The sequence below is a fragment of the Acartia tonsa genome, chromosome 6 (genome assembly GCF_053477335.1).
Source record: "Acartia tonsa isolate MP-2025a chromosome 6, ASM5347733v1, whole genome shotgun sequence".
NCBI classification, from domain to species: Eukaryota; Metazoa; Arthropoda; class Copepoda; order Calanoida; family Acartiidae; genus Acartia; species Acartia tonsa.
Genome location: NC_137265.1, coordinates 15,476,688 through 15,495,319, shown reverse-complemented (window position 1 = coordinate 15,495,319; position 18,632 = coordinate 15,476,688). Strand labels below are relative to the sequence as shown.

General features: G+C 31.7%; 1 protein-coding gene across 4 annotated transcripts; it reads right to left on the bottom strand.

Moving 5' to 3' along the window:
• Positions 1-5,346: 5,346 nt before the first annotated feature.
• LOC145321963 (homocysteine-responsive endoplasmic reticulum-resident ubiquitin-like domain member 2 protein) lies at positions 5,347-18,111 on the bottom strand. 4 transcript variants are annotated; one of them, XR_013880465.1, is made up of 17 exons: positions 17,956-18,111; positions 17,453-17,529; positions 17,095-17,176; positions 16,319-16,383; positions 15,829-15,886; positions 15,338-15,410; positions 14,374-14,436; positions 13,880-14,016; positions 13,367-13,453; positions 13,126-13,179; positions 12,783-12,881; positions 12,363-12,437; positions 10,411-10,614; positions 9,709-9,804; positions 9,349-9,468; positions 5,879-8,964; positions 5,347-5,499 (listed from the first exon to the last, which is right to left on the bottom strand). XR_013880465.1 is itself a non-coding variant. In XM_080163676.1 (16 exons), exons 2-16 carry the CDS (start codon positions 17,527-17,529, stop codon positions 8,869-8,871), a joined length of 1,386 nt encoding a protein of 461 aa, XP_080019802.1. In that variant the 5' UTR covers positions 17,956-18,111; the 3' UTR covers positions 5,347-8,868. The 4 variants fall into 4 exon arrangements, 1 of the variants encoding a protein (XP_080019802.1); XR_013880466.1 differs by having other exon boundaries at positions 5,347-5,481; XR_013880464.1 differs by having other exon boundaries at positions 5,347-7,123; positions 8,689-8,964.
• Positions 18,112-18,632: the final 521 nt, after the last annotated feature.

Sequence of the window (18,632 nt, the reverse complement as noted above, 5' to 3'; positions counted from 1 at the left end):
ATAAATATTTATATAACTAAATATCTTTATGAATGAAAGGATGAAAACATCTATATAAGCTACAAATTTTAATGGTTTAAGTCAGTTTTTTTTAGTATTGAAGTGATTAAAGTGTCAAAACTTTTGTTGACTCTAGCGGCTACGCCCCGAGATGCATTTAAGGGCAATTGAGGTGGCAGGTGGGAAGTCAACCCTTCCCTTTTTCAATTCTAGTTTTAAAAAAAAGTAAAATAAAATTTAATCTGGGGTTAATTTTTTCTGGGAGTGTTTTCTCTTAGGAAGGTGGTGGTACCCTCCTACAGAATAGTTATAAACCTTTATATATAAGACCTACCTTGTAAAGGAGAACCATATTGGTCCAGCAGTTAGCGAGATCATTTAAGGTACAACCAGAAACAAACACACACAGATCCTGTTACTTTTATATAGTGATAATTAATTTAACTTGTATTTTAATTTTGCACTTTAATTTACAACTGGAATTTATTTTTAACTACTATATACAACTATTTCATGTATGTTTTTGAAAAAATCTTTTTTTATAAATCCGAATATAATTATACTTTAAAAAGATGACTTTTTCATCAATACGAAAGTATATGTAAGTTGACTCTTTACATTCACTTTTTAATTTTAGAAATAAAAAAATTAGTGACTTTTTTCCAGGGCGAAATCTTTTGGAAGGGGGGAGGTACCCTCCACCAAAATAGATATTAAACCTTCCCTTTTCATATAAAAAGCTTCAGTGTTAAGTAGAACCATATCAGTCCATATCTTGGTCTACAGATAGACATCCTGTTACTTTAATATACTTTTTAAAAGATTTTATTCTCTAAAATACTCTTTAAAGATTGAACAAGGATGACAACATCCATAAAAGCGAAGCACTGAAACGGTAGGACAAACGGACATTAACACTTGTATAGTGTCTGAACTGAATAATTAGAATATAAAAGTATCAAAAGAGTCGAAGCAAAGTTTAAGTAAATTTGTTGGAAAATTGCTTGATATAGGATAATGTTTATGGACATACTTACATTTTGAGGACTTGATTATAGAGTTGATTCGCTTATACTATTGTTCTTTTGTTCTTTGTTGTCCCAGGAATCAATATACCAAAAATCAGAGCAAACGGATAATTAGATCACATAAAAATTTGTTGTTAAAAAAGTAGAAAAATCAACATGTTTAAAATGGACGTACGGACATTCTGGTGATGATTATAGAGTTGCTACGGTTTTTAAATCGTACCTAACTACTATAGGAATCATCATGCAAAATTTGAAATCGATAGGACAATTCTAACATGCCTAAATTAACGAATAAAAGCTATCTGTCTCGGACGGACGTACGGACGGACGGACGTACGGACCGACCCTAATTATAGAAAAGCTTCGCATTTAAAAAGCCAACTAAATAATTTTTATTGAATTCAGCCACCTGTTAAATTGCCAGCATGAAATTGTCCTTTCAATTAATCATTAGCTTCAAAGTCTTCCCCTTTTATCACTATAACTAACCCACTCCCCACATATGACGCATTTTTGCGTAGAATTGCGTGCAATAATAAATTTTGGTACGAGTGCTATTTTTTGAATGGAGAGTTGTTATGTAAGCCATGTGATATTCATGAAAAATTACAAAATTATCAGTAATTTTTTTTTAGCAATAATTGCTAATTAGTGCAACAATTTGAAAAAGTAAGATTAGATTTTCAAGGTTGACTTCGAAATCGATAAATATCCGCTGGATCAGAACCGGTGATCAGACACTTTTAACTGGTTTTAATCTTAAAATTTTTCATTTTGATTTCCACTGAAAGCTGTCTAAAGTACGATGCGATAATTAACTATTCTGTAAGTGCTAAGTCGACTCGATTCCAGAAACCGGAAGCCCCCTTGCTATTTTTAAAAATTTCCTGTTTTGTGTTATAGATATGATGTAATGTGAATATTTTATACCTAGAGATTTTAGGATGGAGAGATGTGAGCTTTTTTACAAAGTTGAACGATGTCTGTCTGCCTGTCGCTTAAAATCTTAATAATAACAGTACTAAATTTGACTCCCCCCCCCCACAATGAAAATCGAAAAAAATATACGTGGAGTTTTAAAAAAGGACTTCCAAACATTTTCTATTTCTACTGTAGGACCAGAAGATAAAACAAAATGGGAACTTTTATAGTTGCTTAAGTTTCTTTTTATGAAAACAAAAGTCTATAGGCATAACTCTAATATCCATTACATAGTTTTTAGTTTATTTATAATGCTTTTTTTCAGAGATTTAAATTCTTTGATAAAATAATTCTATTTCGATCATAGCAATGAAAATAATGTGCTGTGATTAATAAAAATATTTGTTAAAGTCCTTTTTTTGTCAATTTAATAAAATATTTGCATCTGTATAATTAGATATAAGCGCTATATTAACAAGGATGACAAGATTCATAAAAGCGAAACTCTAAGAATCTACAGGGTGTTTTTTTTTTTATTGAGTTAAAAGTATTGCTTAATTTAACCCACTTGCCATTGACAGAAATTAATAATCTATATCTTAATTTCTTCATTGATGTGGGACATTTTGTATGAGAAAAAAATATTTGGCGATTTTCAACAAATTCTGCCTTAAAAACCGGAAAAATGCATATCGTTAGAATCGTCATAAACTCTAGTTTTTAGGTTTTTAAGAACTATTCCTGTGCTACGTATAGTTTAGGATCGCTACGTGGTAAAATGTTCCAACTTACTTCAAATTTTTAACATTTCTCACATTTTCCAATGTAGCTTCTATACTACAAATAGCATTAATATGATACATATATTTCCAAAAACTAGAGTTTATGACAATTCTAACGGTATGCATAACATTTTTCTACTATTAACACAAGCCGCGCAATTTGATTTTTAAAAATGTACCCATTTTTGCACACTCTTTAAATTAGTCATGATCCAAAAATCTTCCAAAAATAGGTACTTTGGAAAAACCGGTTTTTAAGGCAGAATTTGTTGAAAATCGCCAAATATTAATTTAAGCATGTTAGAATTGTCCTATCAATTAGCACGACTATTTTTAAAACAGTTTTTTATGTGTAGCAACTCTATAATGTTGGCAGAAAGTCCCTAGGCCCATATAAAACATGTAGATTTTTTTGGCAACCTTTTTTGTATGATATAGTTAATTATCCTATTCATCTGAATTTTGGAATAATGATTCCTAGAACAGCAGAATACATTAAGTAAATTATCTCAATAATCAAGTCTAAAACATTTATGTCCTTAAACAGTATTCTGTATTTTAGCAATGTCTAAACATTACATTTTTATTACATACCTTATAAATAGATTTGCTATTAAATTCTAACTATTTATATGTCCTACTATCTGTTTTTAGAACTCTGCTTTTAAAAATGTTATCATCCTTGATTTCACTAGGTAGTTTTTGTTTTAAGTTTGTTAACTTCATATAAATAGTTTAAAATATAACTACACGATAATGATGCAAACCATATGGATTATTTTTAAAAGCGAAGCTTTTCTATAATTAGGGTCGGTCCGTCCGTCCGTCCGTAACGGATAGCTTTTTTCGTTAATTTAGGCATGTTAGAATTGTCCTATCGATTTCAAATTTTGCATATTGATTCCTTAGAGTAATTAGGTAAGATTTAGAAAGCGTAGCAACTCTATAATCATTACCAAAATGTCCGTACGTCCATTTTAAACATGTTGATTTTTTTACTTTTTTAACAACAAATTTTATGTGATCTAATCATCCGATTGATCTGATTTTTGGTATATTGATTCATGGGACAACAAAGTATAATGTTATTAGCGAAGCAACTCTATAATCAAGTCCTAAAAATGTTAGTATGTCCATAAACATAATCCTGTATAAAGCAGTTTTTCAACAAATTTACTTACAATTTTGACTCGACTCTAATACATTTATATTCTGATTATTCAGTTCTGACACTATATAAGTGTTAATGTCCGTTTATCCTACTGTTTCAGTGCTTCGCTTTTATGGATGTTGTCATCCTTGTTTATCAATTAAGATTGGAACTTCAGTATACCCGATTATTATTGAATCTAAACAAATAATGAGTGTTATTGCTGCGCTACTCATTCATATAATTATCCTTGATTTCAGTTTTCACTAATTTTTGCTTTAACTTTGATAACTTGAGATAAAAAGGTTAAATCATAACTACACGAGAAATTTGATACTTACTACATTTTTATTGGCGGTGAAACTACTCTTTAGCTAGGGTTGTTTGTCAGGAATCAGGATAACAATAAACATATACCACACATAAACAAAATAATACTGTCAGAAACGTAGCATCTATGCAGGGACTTCCAAGCTTTTTATTTTAAGGGGGTTATCTGATGATTTTCAAAAAAATTTGAGGTCGGTAAATAAGGGGTTTCAAAGGTTTGAGGGGCGTAACTCTATCTTTACTCCCAACCTTGGACGTCTATGCATCTCGGTATATAATTTCTAATATGAGATAAGAATCATCCACAAGTCAAAAAGCATAAGAGCCATGTATTTCATATGAGTATTTGGCAAGTTAAGAATATTTAGATTTTTGCACTTTTATTGATGTTGTCATCCTTGTTGTAATAAAGTTAGTGAAACATGGACGAAACAATTAGATTTATTATAACTTGGATGTTACACCAGATTTTATGTTCTCTAATAAAGTGCAACTCGCAGCGAGCTATATTAACGATATCCCTCATCAACTCCGACTGGATGAACGAACTGACAAATAAATGAGTTCCAACCTAAATTGACAATTTTTCCCAATGTCCGCCTAAATTCTATAACCATTACGATAAAGTGTATTTGATTAGAAAATTAAATAATATTAGTTTTTTAAGGCAAATACATAATCTATAATACAAAGTAGAACGATGTCTGTCTGTCTGTCTGTCCGTCTGAAGCTTAAGATCTCAGTAACCACTGAACCGATTGGGCTCTACTCTTCAGGGAATATACCTACTGGTCCTGTGATGGTTTTAAGCTATTTTCTTGGGGGGTGGGACACCCCCAACCCCACCAAAAAATGAAAAATACCCCCCCAAAAATTTTTTTTTTTACTTTTTCTTTTTAAATCTAAAATACGAAAAATTAGGTTGATCAAACCTCTTGGGGCACAGCCCCTAGAGGCTAGGGGTCAAGCCGCTAGTTTCTATAAAAGGAGTGGCTTGTTTCAGTCAATAAAGAGATATATTATGCAACAAAGATATTTAGTGTAAAAATAACAGAAACTATTGGTTGAAAGAAACCTAGAAACAGACAAACTAACATACCTTTGTTAAAGAGAAGCTACGCTTCAAACAACATTAACAATGAAAATTTTTATTGCATTTATTTTGACAAATTAAAATCACTAGAATCTTTTTATCTGGATAAATAATATCAACTCAAAACATCACGTTTATATAAATATCACTTCATATAATATTGGGAATAAATATCTTTAGTAAGACAGGGATCTTAATGGATAAGACAATGATGAATTGGTGTTTACCTCAATTACGGTTAATTAAATATACATTTCTCTAGAATCAAATTATTGGTTAAAAAGTTTGGACACTGGCGTTTTGTACATCACAATCAAGAGGACAATTTGTGAAAAGTCCCCAAAGTTTTAAGACCAGGAAATGTAGAATCGCATCTTTTATAGAGGTAGGAAAGGGACATTGGTCTGTAAAATAAAATGGTTCCCAAAGCTCCAAAACTTTGGGTACTTATTAGGATAGATTGATTGAAATTTTCAGTGCCCCAAAAACCAATAATCTTAAATTTAAAAATGGGGTATTTTGTGTATCATCGTAGGGCATATAAATCAATTTATCGTTATTTATCTTGTACCTTAAGATCCCTGGGTGTTACTTTATACTTTTACTTATACAAGAGACCAACGAAAATTTTATTAGGACCTAAAATGGGGAAATATAAATAGGAAGTGGGGGGAGAGGATTAGACATTAAAATACGGGCATTACATGTTACATATTAAATAAAATTCACTTTTGTCTCTCTTTAATTACATTTAAAACCGTTTTTAAGGTCTATTGTAAGGGAAATTTTCAATAATTGTTACAATATACAAAAAATATGAAAATATTTTTTAACAAGTTTAGTTTTCACAAAAACTCAGGGGTGTATATTCTGCACAAGATTTATTTTTTTTCCCCTGCTACAATTTTTTTTATTTTTTTCCCCCCCTAGTTTTTTCTCACCAAGAAGGGGGGGAAATGGAAAAATATTTAAAGAACTCTATATTTTATTTATTTTATCCCTCCTACCACACATTTTTTTTGGTTTTTTCACCAAGGAGGGGGGGGGGGGGAAATGGAGAAAATGTTTTCAGTTTTCTTAATTTTTACATTTTTTTTCCTCCAACCACTTATTTTTTATCCCCCCCCCCCCCCCCCCATGAGCAGGGGATCCCATGTAGAATATACACCCCTGCAAAAACTTATGCCTTTTTTAAAAGTCCCCTCCCACTCAAAATAAAATCAGATTAAAATCTTTTTCATATAATACCCTAATATAAATACGATGTTTATTTGTAATAAGGTGAGAAAATACAGGAGACTATTGCTTTGGAGGTCCTTTGGGCCATACAAATAATGAAAGTAATATTTTTAATTGGTGTAAAAAATTTGAAAGGCAGAAAAAGAGGTAACTAAATTTAATATAGATTTATCAAACTTCCCCAAATTATGATACAATACACAAAAATACATTTTCTAATATGTTATAAATATTTTTTATCATATTTTTCTTTTAAAAGAATTTAGGTTAATTAAGAACAAATTAAGTTTTCAATGCTTTTTAAACAAAACAAAATTAGTTATATAATAGGCCCATATTAATTATTTTTAGTATCGTATTATAGACAGCTTTCCGCGTACATTAAAATGAAAAAATTATACCATTCATTTCAATGTCTGCGGAAAAATGTCTCTAATACGATGGTTTACATGATTTTTCAGTATGGCCGAGGGCATGTTTTAATCCAACGTATTAATCTGTTTCGAAGCCACACTGAAAAATAATTAAATTTTCAAAATAAAATCAAATATTTACAATTTAAGCTCTGATAATTCAACTTTGATTTTAAGAAAAACTTTTTTTTCTACAGTTTTATTAAAAATGGCAACTTTTCCAATTATGCAATTATTCAGTCTATTTAATATTGCTATTAAGCCAAAAATAAAATATTTTTTATTTAGTTAATACCTATATAATTTTTCTATAAAACGATTGCTAGGATTTGAAAAAGTAATTTTAAAAGTTTTATTTCTTCAAAAGCGCAGCTACTCCTTATTTTTTTATACGTTTGTCCAAATAATATTGTAAAGAACAAAACACCTTCTGTAGAATACATAATTGGATAAAAAGGGTTAGACGTTCTCAGTTTTAAAACTAACTACCTAATAAAAAATTTATAAAAGTTGAGTCATTAATTATGATAATATGTTTTTAAAACTTTGGGTACCAGTGTTATTATACAAGTCCAATGTCCCCACCCTCCCTGATTATACTAATCAGAGTAAGTTCGTCTTCTGAAAATAAGTAAAAGTCTATAGGTAACTTGTCATTGCTGCACTACTGAAGTACAAATCTGTCCTTATTTTAATATTTTCCAATCAAATTTCTTTGATCGGATTAAGAATCAATTTCATTATGAATTAATCTTTTTTTCAATTTAAATCATTTGAAAAAATTAGGTATTTATAACAAAATGGATATTTTTTTTAATTTAAAAGAGAGTGGTAGTTGTTGTAGTTATTTCGTAAATCAAGGGGAAAAAGACATAAAGGAACATCACAAAAAGTTAAAACTTCAAATTAATCATTCAAATTTAATTTTACTATCCGCGGAAAACATATACAATAACTATTCTTCTTTATCCAAAATGTTTACGAAAGTGCAATTCTTTTAAAAAATCTAAATCCAACATTTTCTGATTAAACACCGGTAAAAGGCAGTTTTTAGTGTTAAAAAGTAGATATTTGTTATCAGATGAGAAAAGAAAATATATTTATATGCATTTTTGGCTTTCTGGAAATTTCTGATTCGATACTTAGATTACGAAATCTCTACGACAATTACTACCCCCTTTTAATCAAAACTTATCATTAATCTGACAGGAGAAACAGCAGTTTCCCTCAAAGAGCCTAGTCGAGCATATAGCCCATCCCCCCTTATTTTAAAATAAATTGAAATATGAAGGGATGTTTGTTTGTTTTTCACTTAGGTCAGGTTAATTTGTATAGGTGTAGAGGATAGCACCATGAGGTTTATAACAAAACAGTGTTGGAACTTCAAGCAGAGGTTAGGCATAAAGATAATATTGAGGGTGGGGGGGGGGGGGGGGAGAGGGGTGCTCTTTTGGTACTTTGAGGTAAAACACCAGAGAAACTTATTTTTTAGGAAAATTTTCTGGAAATAATAGTTTAGCTCGATATTAGATCCTGTAATGCTAAGCAATGAAAAAATCACATAAATTTTTTTTTTTGATTTTAATAGATTCAAATGTTAAAAAAAAGGTTTAATTTACTTTTTAAAAACTGGTATAGTAGTTCTATAAATGATATTTTTGCTGTTTGACTAATCGACCTTTTAACTCTTTATGGAAAGGATATGACAACTGTAGGAAAATTAACATACCTCCAACATTTCCGCCAGTTAAATATGATCATTATTGGGACAAAACTAATTTGTTGTGTATCTTAATTTTAATTGGCAGAAAAGTTAAAGTGAAATAATTTTCTACTTTGAAATGTTATCACTAGGTATTGCATAATCTTTTTAATAATCAATCAATCAGCTATTGAATGGATGAATCAATCAATCAATAATTTGATTAGTGGGTTCAGGAAGCAGACTTGTGAAGAAAGACATGATGAAGGTGGATATCATAGTCAGGGTGTCTGGTGGTGTGTCCTGCAAATATAGGTAGATAGTTAAATAGATAGGCTGGCAAGATAGACAGAAAGGTAGTAGTTTAATAGAAATTTTGTATATTAAAATTTTGGAAATATCCAAAAGGAAATAAAAGACATCAGACCTTTATCTTATTTTTATTAAAATTACAAATCGCATATCTATTTTAGGTATATGGATAATTTTTGCACTGGTAAAATTAAATGCAAAGAAAGATGGTATTTATTTTTTTGTTGGGGAGAGGGGGATTTCAAAGGTTTTTAGAGTTGCCTCCGGTTTGGGTCCGTGAGTAGTGGACTCTTTACTATCCCCCCTTTTCTGTCCCTGTATGTACAGTGTACAAAGGAATTGCATGATATTGCAGATAACAAAGTAGTTAGTTACCTGATTTTGTTGATCATCTAGATTATCAGTAACATCCTGGTGGTCACTATGGTTATTAGCCACTGCTTCTTCTGTCTGCACATCCTGCTCTGTAGCAGCTTCTCCTGTCTCGGTAGGATCCTGAAAGAAGATTGGATTCATAATTTCAGTAAGCTTCTATCTCAAGCTACTCTGAGGAGAGCGTAATTCATTCAGGTTAAGGAACAGCGAGTGCTTGAACTAAGAGCTTGAGCTGTCCTAAATGGCTATCCTACTCCATGACAACTCCGGTCCAATCACTTAGTAACAATGGCCATACACACAGTAAATAAGCACTATGATTCTGTTAAACTAGCAATTCTGCAATAATTTGCAGCTCACCTGAACATCCTGCTGTTGTGTGATGTTGTTATCCCTGATGTTGTTGACATGCTGTTGGATATTTATTCTTTCTTGCTGTTGTTGGTTTCCTTCCCTCTAAAATAGATAGATAGTTAAATAATGTTGTTGGATCCCTTCACTCTGTAAGAGAAAGAAAGTTGAATAATGTTGTTGATTTCCTTCTCTCTGAAATAGATAGATATTTGTATAAGGGTCAGTAAAGCCCCTATGAAAGTACCGCTGATGGTTATACTACCCGAATAGAGCTAGAAATGTGTTTTTTTTTACATTAAAATATCGGGGAGACAAACCTGTAAAATGATTTATAAAGCAGATGTTTACTGGTAATAAAATTGAGAGATCACGATAATAAAAATCCCGAAACCTTTTTTAAAATAAATAAATGTCTTTTGTGGCTTGGCCGTCAGACCAACTGACCAAGTAAACTATAAACTGGGTGTTCATTGCTGAACCGATATGGTTCTCTTTTACAGAGTAGCTTCTCATAGGTCATGGAAAGTTTATACGGTATCACTACCTCCCTCACAAGAGAAATTGAGCCAAGAAAAAATTAACCTCACTTATAAAAAATATATTTATTTTTTAAAAACTAAAATTAAAATTTTGGAGGGAGGAGATGATTCTCACCACACCCCCATTTAATGTCTATAGACAAAGTCGCTAGTTTTAAAGCTGTCTGACCTGAAAGTATTGAAAAGCCAGGAAAATACCAAGAACAAGCAGAAACCTTGGCAGTGAGCTGTAGAAATAAACCAGAGACACGAGGAACAGGATCCGCACACTGGAGTACACCCAGTCCAGCATATCGCGCTGCGGTTGACCGCCAGCGGCGGCGGCTGCAGCCGGGACACGGCCACCCAAAGGATTTGCAATCACACCGACAGCCTAAAAAAGAAACTGATAAAAATTAAGAAAAGTAGGCAACTACTTTACATTAATGGGTAACGTTTTTTGTTATGCCTTTAAGATCTTACTAACCACTGAACCAATTGAACTTTGCGTAGATCCTATCGTATAGGTATGTCTGTTTAAATTGAAGTTTTCCTATAATAATGGTCGGTCCGTCCATCCGTATGTAACCGAAAGCTTTTATAGTTAAACTAGGCATGTTAGATTGTCTTAAAATTGCAAACTCTGCATTGTGTGATGAATTTATAATTAGTTTTTGTTCAGCGGATATTAAACGTTTTCGAAGCCATACTGGCAGCAATCATGAATGGATATTGAATAATAAGAAAATTCTAGTTTACATTGAGGGTATTTGTACAACGGAAATGTGTAATAATAAAGAAAAATAACAAGATCCATTATACCAAAAAGGAGCAAAGATTTTAAAGAGAAATAAAATTTAATATATGCTTTCTAATGTTGTTTGTTTAAAAAAAAGATTTTTTGTTATTTGTTGGCTAAAAAACTTTACAGAGGCAAGGTTTTATTATGTTTAAAAAGTACAAAAATAAAGGAGTCTTAATTTTTCAACCAATAATTTTAATCTTAGAGGAAATTTAGTTTATTACAATTATTTAATGGCTAAGGGAGTTATTTACTTATTAAAAATAAAAGTAAAAATAAAAATGAATTTAAACCGCAATGGGTAACATAAAGAGTAGCTTCTATACTAATAATACAATTGAGGTCACATAATGGTATATTACTAGGTACTATTCTATTGAAAATAAACAAAAGAAAACTAATCTAAAAATACTAGTTTCTAGTTACAGCTATAATTTAAGAAATATCCAGTCATGTATCCAAGATTAAAGATACTCAAAGTTTTTGAGCTAACAAATATGAGGTTATTAAAATTAAGAAACCAGTGTAATTTACAATCCAATCTTCCTTCTCTGATAAAAATTCGGCGTGGGACGTTTCACTTGAAATTTTTATGTCAGTCAAAGAGATGTTACGCATCTTGAAAAATCATGATAATTTTGAAGTACTAGCATTTTGTGTTAGCAGACGGTTGGAGGCAAAAAATGCCATTAAACCTTTTGAAGAATAAGAGAACTTTATGGTCAATCCGTCTCAGATATATTTTTACCTACGACTAGACAACTTTATCCAAATCTATTTAATTTAGGTTAAATATTTCAAGATATATCTGAATAAAAATTCTTTATAAAAATGAAAAAGAATGTTTCGACATGTGGGTTTTTTTATGCACTTTTCAAACTTTTTATCATTCCATGTAAGTGTTCAGTAGGTAATTTCAAGATTTTTTGAGTTTTAACAAAATATGATAATTTACAGGGAGATAGAGGATTTAATTTAGACTGTAAATAATACTAGTAATAAACGTTTCATAATGACGTTATTCGTTGGCTAAAAAACATCAGGTACTTTTATTGGTTGGTGATTTCAAGATTTTCAACAAAGAATTTTAATCTACCTACAATACGGGTAATTTGGTTTATCAACATTAGGGATGTACATCAATATATCTTCCATTGTCTTATCCCTTAAGATACCTGTATAACTTAAGACACTTGGAAGAATTATTACATGGTACAAAAATATCTAAACGTTTCAACGAATAATTTTAGTTTACAGAACAGGGTAACAAATATGGAATGTTTATCATCATTGGGGATGTTAATTGTCTTATCCCTTAATATCTCTGCTCAAAGTATTACCTGACGCTGGTTCTGGTCTGGAACCTCTGGGCCTCTTTGTCCTCCAGCTCCATCATTCTCGGTTGTATCAATTCTAATCAATCATATTGTCCATAATTTTGGCCAGCTACAAGTTTCACTTTATTAGAGTACACGATAATCAGGTGTAAGATCAAAGTAATAATAAATCCATTCCATAAATGAAAAACATTTTTCATCTAGTTATATATATTGGAGAAGGTGATTTCTCTCGGAAGAGGGAAGGGACCCTCCAAAATAGATTAAACCCCTTCAGAAAATGTATATGAAGTTAACTGAAAATGAGAGCCATATCGGTCAAGTGGTTAGCAAGATCCTTCGGTAAAGACACAGACAGAGAGGGACACATCTTGTTACTTTAATTAAGGAATGGTTGATATAGTTATATTTATGAACATTCCTGTTAATATTAGCATTCGCCCTGTATCTGAGGCCCTGGTCGCCAGTAGGATTATTGGGGGTGGGTATCACTCCTTCATTCGCTGAGGTAGGGGGGATATTCTGAAATAATTATTATTGGATTATTGGGGGGTGTAATCACTACTTTGAAAGATTTTCAAAGAAACATTAGGTAATAAAAATAGAATTTTAATAGCATAAAAACAACACCTCCCTTTTCCTTTCAATTTATTTAAAACGAAATTGGAAGGAGGGAATTGCTAGAGAGTTGACAGGCACTTTGGGGTAAAGCCCCTTGCCTACATAAATATGGTTCTTCATAGTTAAAGACCATAATACAATATACCTGAAAGTATGCTTGAATGTTGTCACTATTCTGCTGAATATATTGTTCAGAACTAATCAAGGATATTTAAATAGTTTCTAACCATAAAATGCCGATAAGTAAATCTGTCTAATGAATAAGGTGTATTGGCGTCTAGGATAACTAATTTGCTAGTCAAAAAACAAAACAAAATTTTCTACAATAAAAAACAAAGAATTAGGTAGGTATTCAATTGAAAAAAAACATTTAAAAATCCGTTCCTGGTTTGCATGTACTGTTGGGAACTGGTTTGTATGTACTGAATGTACTGCATCAAGTACTGGCTGTACATCTCTTGTATAGCAGCCATCTATAATATATATAATTATGTTGGGAACTGTTTGTATGTAGTGTACTGAATGTACTGCATCAAGTACTGGCTGTACATTTCTTGTATAGCAGCCATCTATAAGAAGGAAAACTTAAATCAAAATAACTTTAACATCTCTGACTTGCTGGTTATCTACCTAGGTATCTAAGAATGAATGTAGAATTTTAATGGATATTATGACAGAGGAAAATTGTTGATAATTTAGCTTGCTAACATGAAACACATTTATTGGTCAGTTCGTTTATTCAGTAGGAAGGTAGGGTATGGGGTAAATGGGTTGGAAAGAGGAAATCGTTATTTCTGCCCGCTACGTGTATCACTTTATTAGAAAACATGAAAATCTGATGTAAGATCCAAGTAATAATATATCCATTTATCTAGCTATCTATCTATTTTTCTAACCACCTGTTGACTAGTATGATGATCTGTCGCTGATTGAATCTGATTTGAAAGTTGGATATACTGTGAGGCCCAGGAGTTTAACTCGAGATGACCGACAGCAGGAAGGTCCAGATGGCCGCCAGTCACTGGAGGCAAGTGTCCTACAATAATAAGGTCCATAAGAAGTGCAAATACAAATGTAGCAAAAAATCTCGATGACCGCTAAACTTATAAGATTCTCCAATCCATTACAGTGAAGCTTATCATTAATCTAGGGAAGGTTTATAGGTAACTATTTTGTGTGACAGTATCATCCCATTTTCAAAAGAAATCAATTTTCAAAATAGCCCCCCCCCCCCCTCCCAATTTAAGGAAATGATCGCCATCGCAAAACCTAAAAATCTACAAAATATAAAGGAATTCAATGCTCAAAGTTACGTTCCTACACTCTATCAATATTCAATATACTTAATGGAAAATCCTTTAGCAATGTTTTTTTTAACTTTAAGAACTCGTACCTGTAACTGGAGGTGTTGGAGCTACTGATTCTCCATTTGTGGGCACGCCTTGCAGACTAACCCCTGAAATATAATAAAGCCTTTTACTTTAAATGGATTGACTGTGCTTGCTTATAATAGCCCTAGGTGTTTATTGATAATTTGATACCTACCTAGCTTAATCTTTGTCTTTAAAAATGTTTTGTTTAAGCTCAATATTTATAGCTTAAACAAAATGTTGGATTGTATATCAAATAAGCAGTGATCTTAAGTTGTTGTTGTTGTAGCCATGACTCTCTGAAGTTAGGACTCAGATGCACACGGAGACTGGAAGTGAGAATCCTATCTTAGATTGGTAAGCTTCGCGCACAGCTGATTGTATTCTATGTTACATTACAAGCTGACCCGCAATTCTCGTGGAAGCTACTCAATTATTACATCACCCTGGCCTAGAGTTTTTGCAGGAGTTCCATATTAAGCCACCCTAATTAATGGCACTCTCATACGAAGAGCATGGATGAGGGAAAGCATGGTTAGAGCTGCTTGATTTGTAGAATCCTAACTTCCTACAAATCTCCCCCCTTACAACCCTAGGGCATCTTAGGGAAGGTTGCGTGATCATAATAATTTGTCAACCAAGTGCAAAGTCTATGTGGGGACTTGAACTCGGTTTCTCCCAACCACAGCGTAGTGCGCTAACCACTACACTATGGGACACCCTGTGATCTTAAGTGATAAGACGATATGGAGGATAAATTTTTTCTATACATTTCCAACGATGATAAACAAATATACCTTCTATAGATTAAAGTTAATTGTTTAACAATTGGACACTTCTAGTTTGGAACCAACCAATCACAAACCAATTGATGTACTCAAAGTTTTGAGCTAACGAATAAGAATACTTTGGGTTCGATCACTTAAATGCTCCCCCCATCCCCGCAAATTGGTCAATGTCATCGTGTAATATTATGTTTATTTTTACCTGATTGAAGATTGGTTCTGATTTCTGATCTAAGGTTGCGTCTAGAATCTGAATCTGGCTTTGATTTCACCACCTGAACAAAAACATAATCCACTATCATTATATTTAGTACCGCATCTTCTTTATATCCTAATGAAAGCCTCTTATCAAACTCAGGATAAGACAATGGCCGATAAATCTATAAAAAAATCCCAAACGATGAAACACAAAATTTACTCTTCTGTAGATAACATTTAGTAGTTGAAACGTCTGGACACTCAACTTAATGAACTAACCATTCAAAATTCAATAGAAAGCCCCCAAAGTTGTTTAGTCAAAGAATATGAAATTATTATTATAAAACATTCGGGACTATTGTAAAAACAGTCCAATTTCCCCTCCCACCCTGTATAAAACTATATTCACACTGCAGCTATAAAAGAGAAATCACTATTTTTTTAAAATAAATAAAAAACAATAATTCTGTTAAAAGAGTATTAACAATTTCCTACCTTTGGAGGTTCAGAAGAAACGAGCAGAATTGTGTAAACTGAACATTCATCTTGAAACCTAAATATGTTATGTATAGATTTTATAGATAAAAAAAAACATAATTTCCCGAAAAGTGGCTGTCGAGCACAGAAAGTCGTCCACCATACTTATTTTCAAATAAATTGAAAATAAGTATGGGAATAATTTTTTCTATTCCTAATTCTTAATATTCCTTTATTTATTTTTAATTCCCTTTATTCCTTTATTGCATGGACTATACCTGCAGTGCCCTTTGATTGCTCGACCTTTGTCTGACAGTCCTAACTGTGCATGGTAATGAGTTACGCCTGTTTCACGCATTCCCTTTACTCTATTTATAACGTGCATCTGTCATAGCAGCAATAGATCCATTTTTAACGTCTTTGATTGTGACCGGAATTCTAACCTATAACCTTCCCGACAACGCCAAAGTCGCAGGTTAATATATCTGTGCTAAGTGCTTCTGCTTACCTTATCACATCATTTAGTAAATCCTTGTTTTCTAAAATTTTTCCAGCATAAACCAGTCTCTGCTTCTAAAAACAAATACTATAAGGATTCCTATATTATTAATGTATGATTTTCAAGCGCAGCAACCTCATTCTGATTATGAGATAGTACGTAGTACTTAAAACATGTTTATTTTTATGCTGTTCTATCTAGGTACCTATCAGGTAATTCGCCATTTTGAATAAATTTTCTTCATTAGTAAAAGTAAAAATTTACTTTTGTATCGTATAGGGTTGGCAATCCGAATCCGGAATCCGCCTAAGTTTTTGCCAATTTTGGAATCCGAATCCGAAATCCGTTTTTTAATAGCGGATTCCGGATTCTTATTTGGTAGGCTAAAATTAGCGTCTTGAGTTTTTTCTTTCAACTCCCCCTTTTTGAAGGCAAAGATTATCATCATTATATATAATATCTTTTAAAATCTGGTTCGATTCTCGGAAGTGAATTATAGAGAACACCAAGAACATTAATTTTAGGACATATGTAGCACCTAACTTTTTTAGTTTTTTTTAAAAAGGCCTTTTAAAATAGTGCTAAAATCCGGAATCCGAATCTGGAATCCGCGGAGAATCCGTGATTTTTTTGGACGGATTCTTGTAAGAATCCGAATCCGGCCCAAAAATTTGACGGATTGCCATCCCTAGACTATCGTACATAATGTAACTTCTTCATATAAATAATCCTTAGTGACAAAATCAGTCGATTAAATCATTAATGCGAAATTATTTTTAGTTTACCTTAGGATTGAGTTTATAGTCTAAACATTGTGAAATTTGTTCTTTCAAAGCGGAAACACTCAACGTACCGGGACAATTCAACCTAAAATCATATATTTTTAATATAGCTTCGAAACCGATGAATATCCGTTGGATTAGAAATGAAAATTTCATGAAAAGGTATTGTATTACAGACATTTTTCTACCAATAATTAAATAAAAATCATAATATTAATACCTATTAGTTTTGTTGGGTCATTCGGGACATACAAAAGTGGAATCAATACTTATAATTTTTAATTTTACTTTCTGCGGAAAAATTTATAATTTTACTTTCAGCGGAAAGCTGTCTATAATACGATAGAATAAAAAAATGTACCTTAAATCTTGAAATGTAGAACTTGGACTCTTAATATTAATGGGAATGGAACCCGCCGGGTAAATATCATCACTCATCTTTATTAAACAAAAATATTGAATAGTTATTACCTATATTTTATAGAAAACAGCGTTATTTTACTTTAATTTTACTTTAGTTTTTGCAATCTTCAGAAAGATTCCAATAACGAAAGATTCTGATATGATGTTATCAAAATATTAAAAAACATTTTTTTTACAATAGGCACTTCATTACACATATAAAAACATCTCATTTTAAACAGCTACATACATCAATAAAGTTCTTGTGCGCTTTTATTCTTTAATTTGCAGGGATTTAAAGGCATAAGACGATGAAGCATAAATAAAAATGTCATTAATGCTGTACATATTAATGTGAATAGAAGTGCGCTGAGAAAATCATCATTTAGCCGTAGAGACGGACGAATAAAGTAAGTTATAGAGTAGCATCATTGATAACAAATATAAATATGCGATATTTACCTCTATTTTGATTATTTACGCATTCATTTTAATAAAATAAATCAATTTTTCTTAATCGACAACTTAATAATAATTCTCTAGCAGACGAGATTCCGCCATATTTGTTTTTATACAATATTATTATTGACAGGGTTGCCAACTATTCTCTATTTAAAACATGGCAGTCAACTTTTAATGTATTTTTAAAAGCAAAGTTTTTTTTATTACTTCGTCCGGGACAGTTAGCATGTTAATATTGTCCTATCGATTTCAAACTCTTTATGATGATTCCTATAATAGTTAGGTACGATTTAGGCAGCGTAGAAACTCGATATAGACGTACATAGTCATACGACCATTTGAAACATGCTGATTTTTTTTACTTTTATGACAACAAATTTTGATATGTTAAAATTATCCTATTTCCTTGATTCTTGCAATACTGATTCCTATTACCTCAAGGCACAATGTTATAAGCAAATCATCTCTATAATCAAGTCCTAAAAAGGTAAGTGTCCTGTATTAAAATATTTTTACAACAAATTGCTCATAATTGTTCAGTGCTTCGCTTCTTATGGATGCTGTCATCATAGTATACGATAAATTGATGACTCTAATTGTTGAAAAGTTTGGACACTTAAGGTATAAACCAGTATACCAATTTTAAGCGTTAATATAGCCAGCGCATTTAGTATAAA

Bases quoted from the DNA above. Each gene is read 5' to 3' on its own strand.
- LOC145321963 (XM_080163676.1), bottom strand. From the start codon at position 17,529: ATGAGTGATGATATTTACCCGGCGGGTTCCATTCCCATTAATATTAAG. The intron at 17,177-17,452 runs GTACATTTTTTT...ATATGATTTTAG, and splicing joins TCTACATTTCAAGATTTAAG to GTTGAATTGTCCCGGTACGT. The intron at 14,437-15,337 runs GTAAAAATAAAC...ATTATATTTCAG, and splicing joins CAGAACCAATCTTCAATCAG to GGGTTAGTCTGCAAGGCGTG.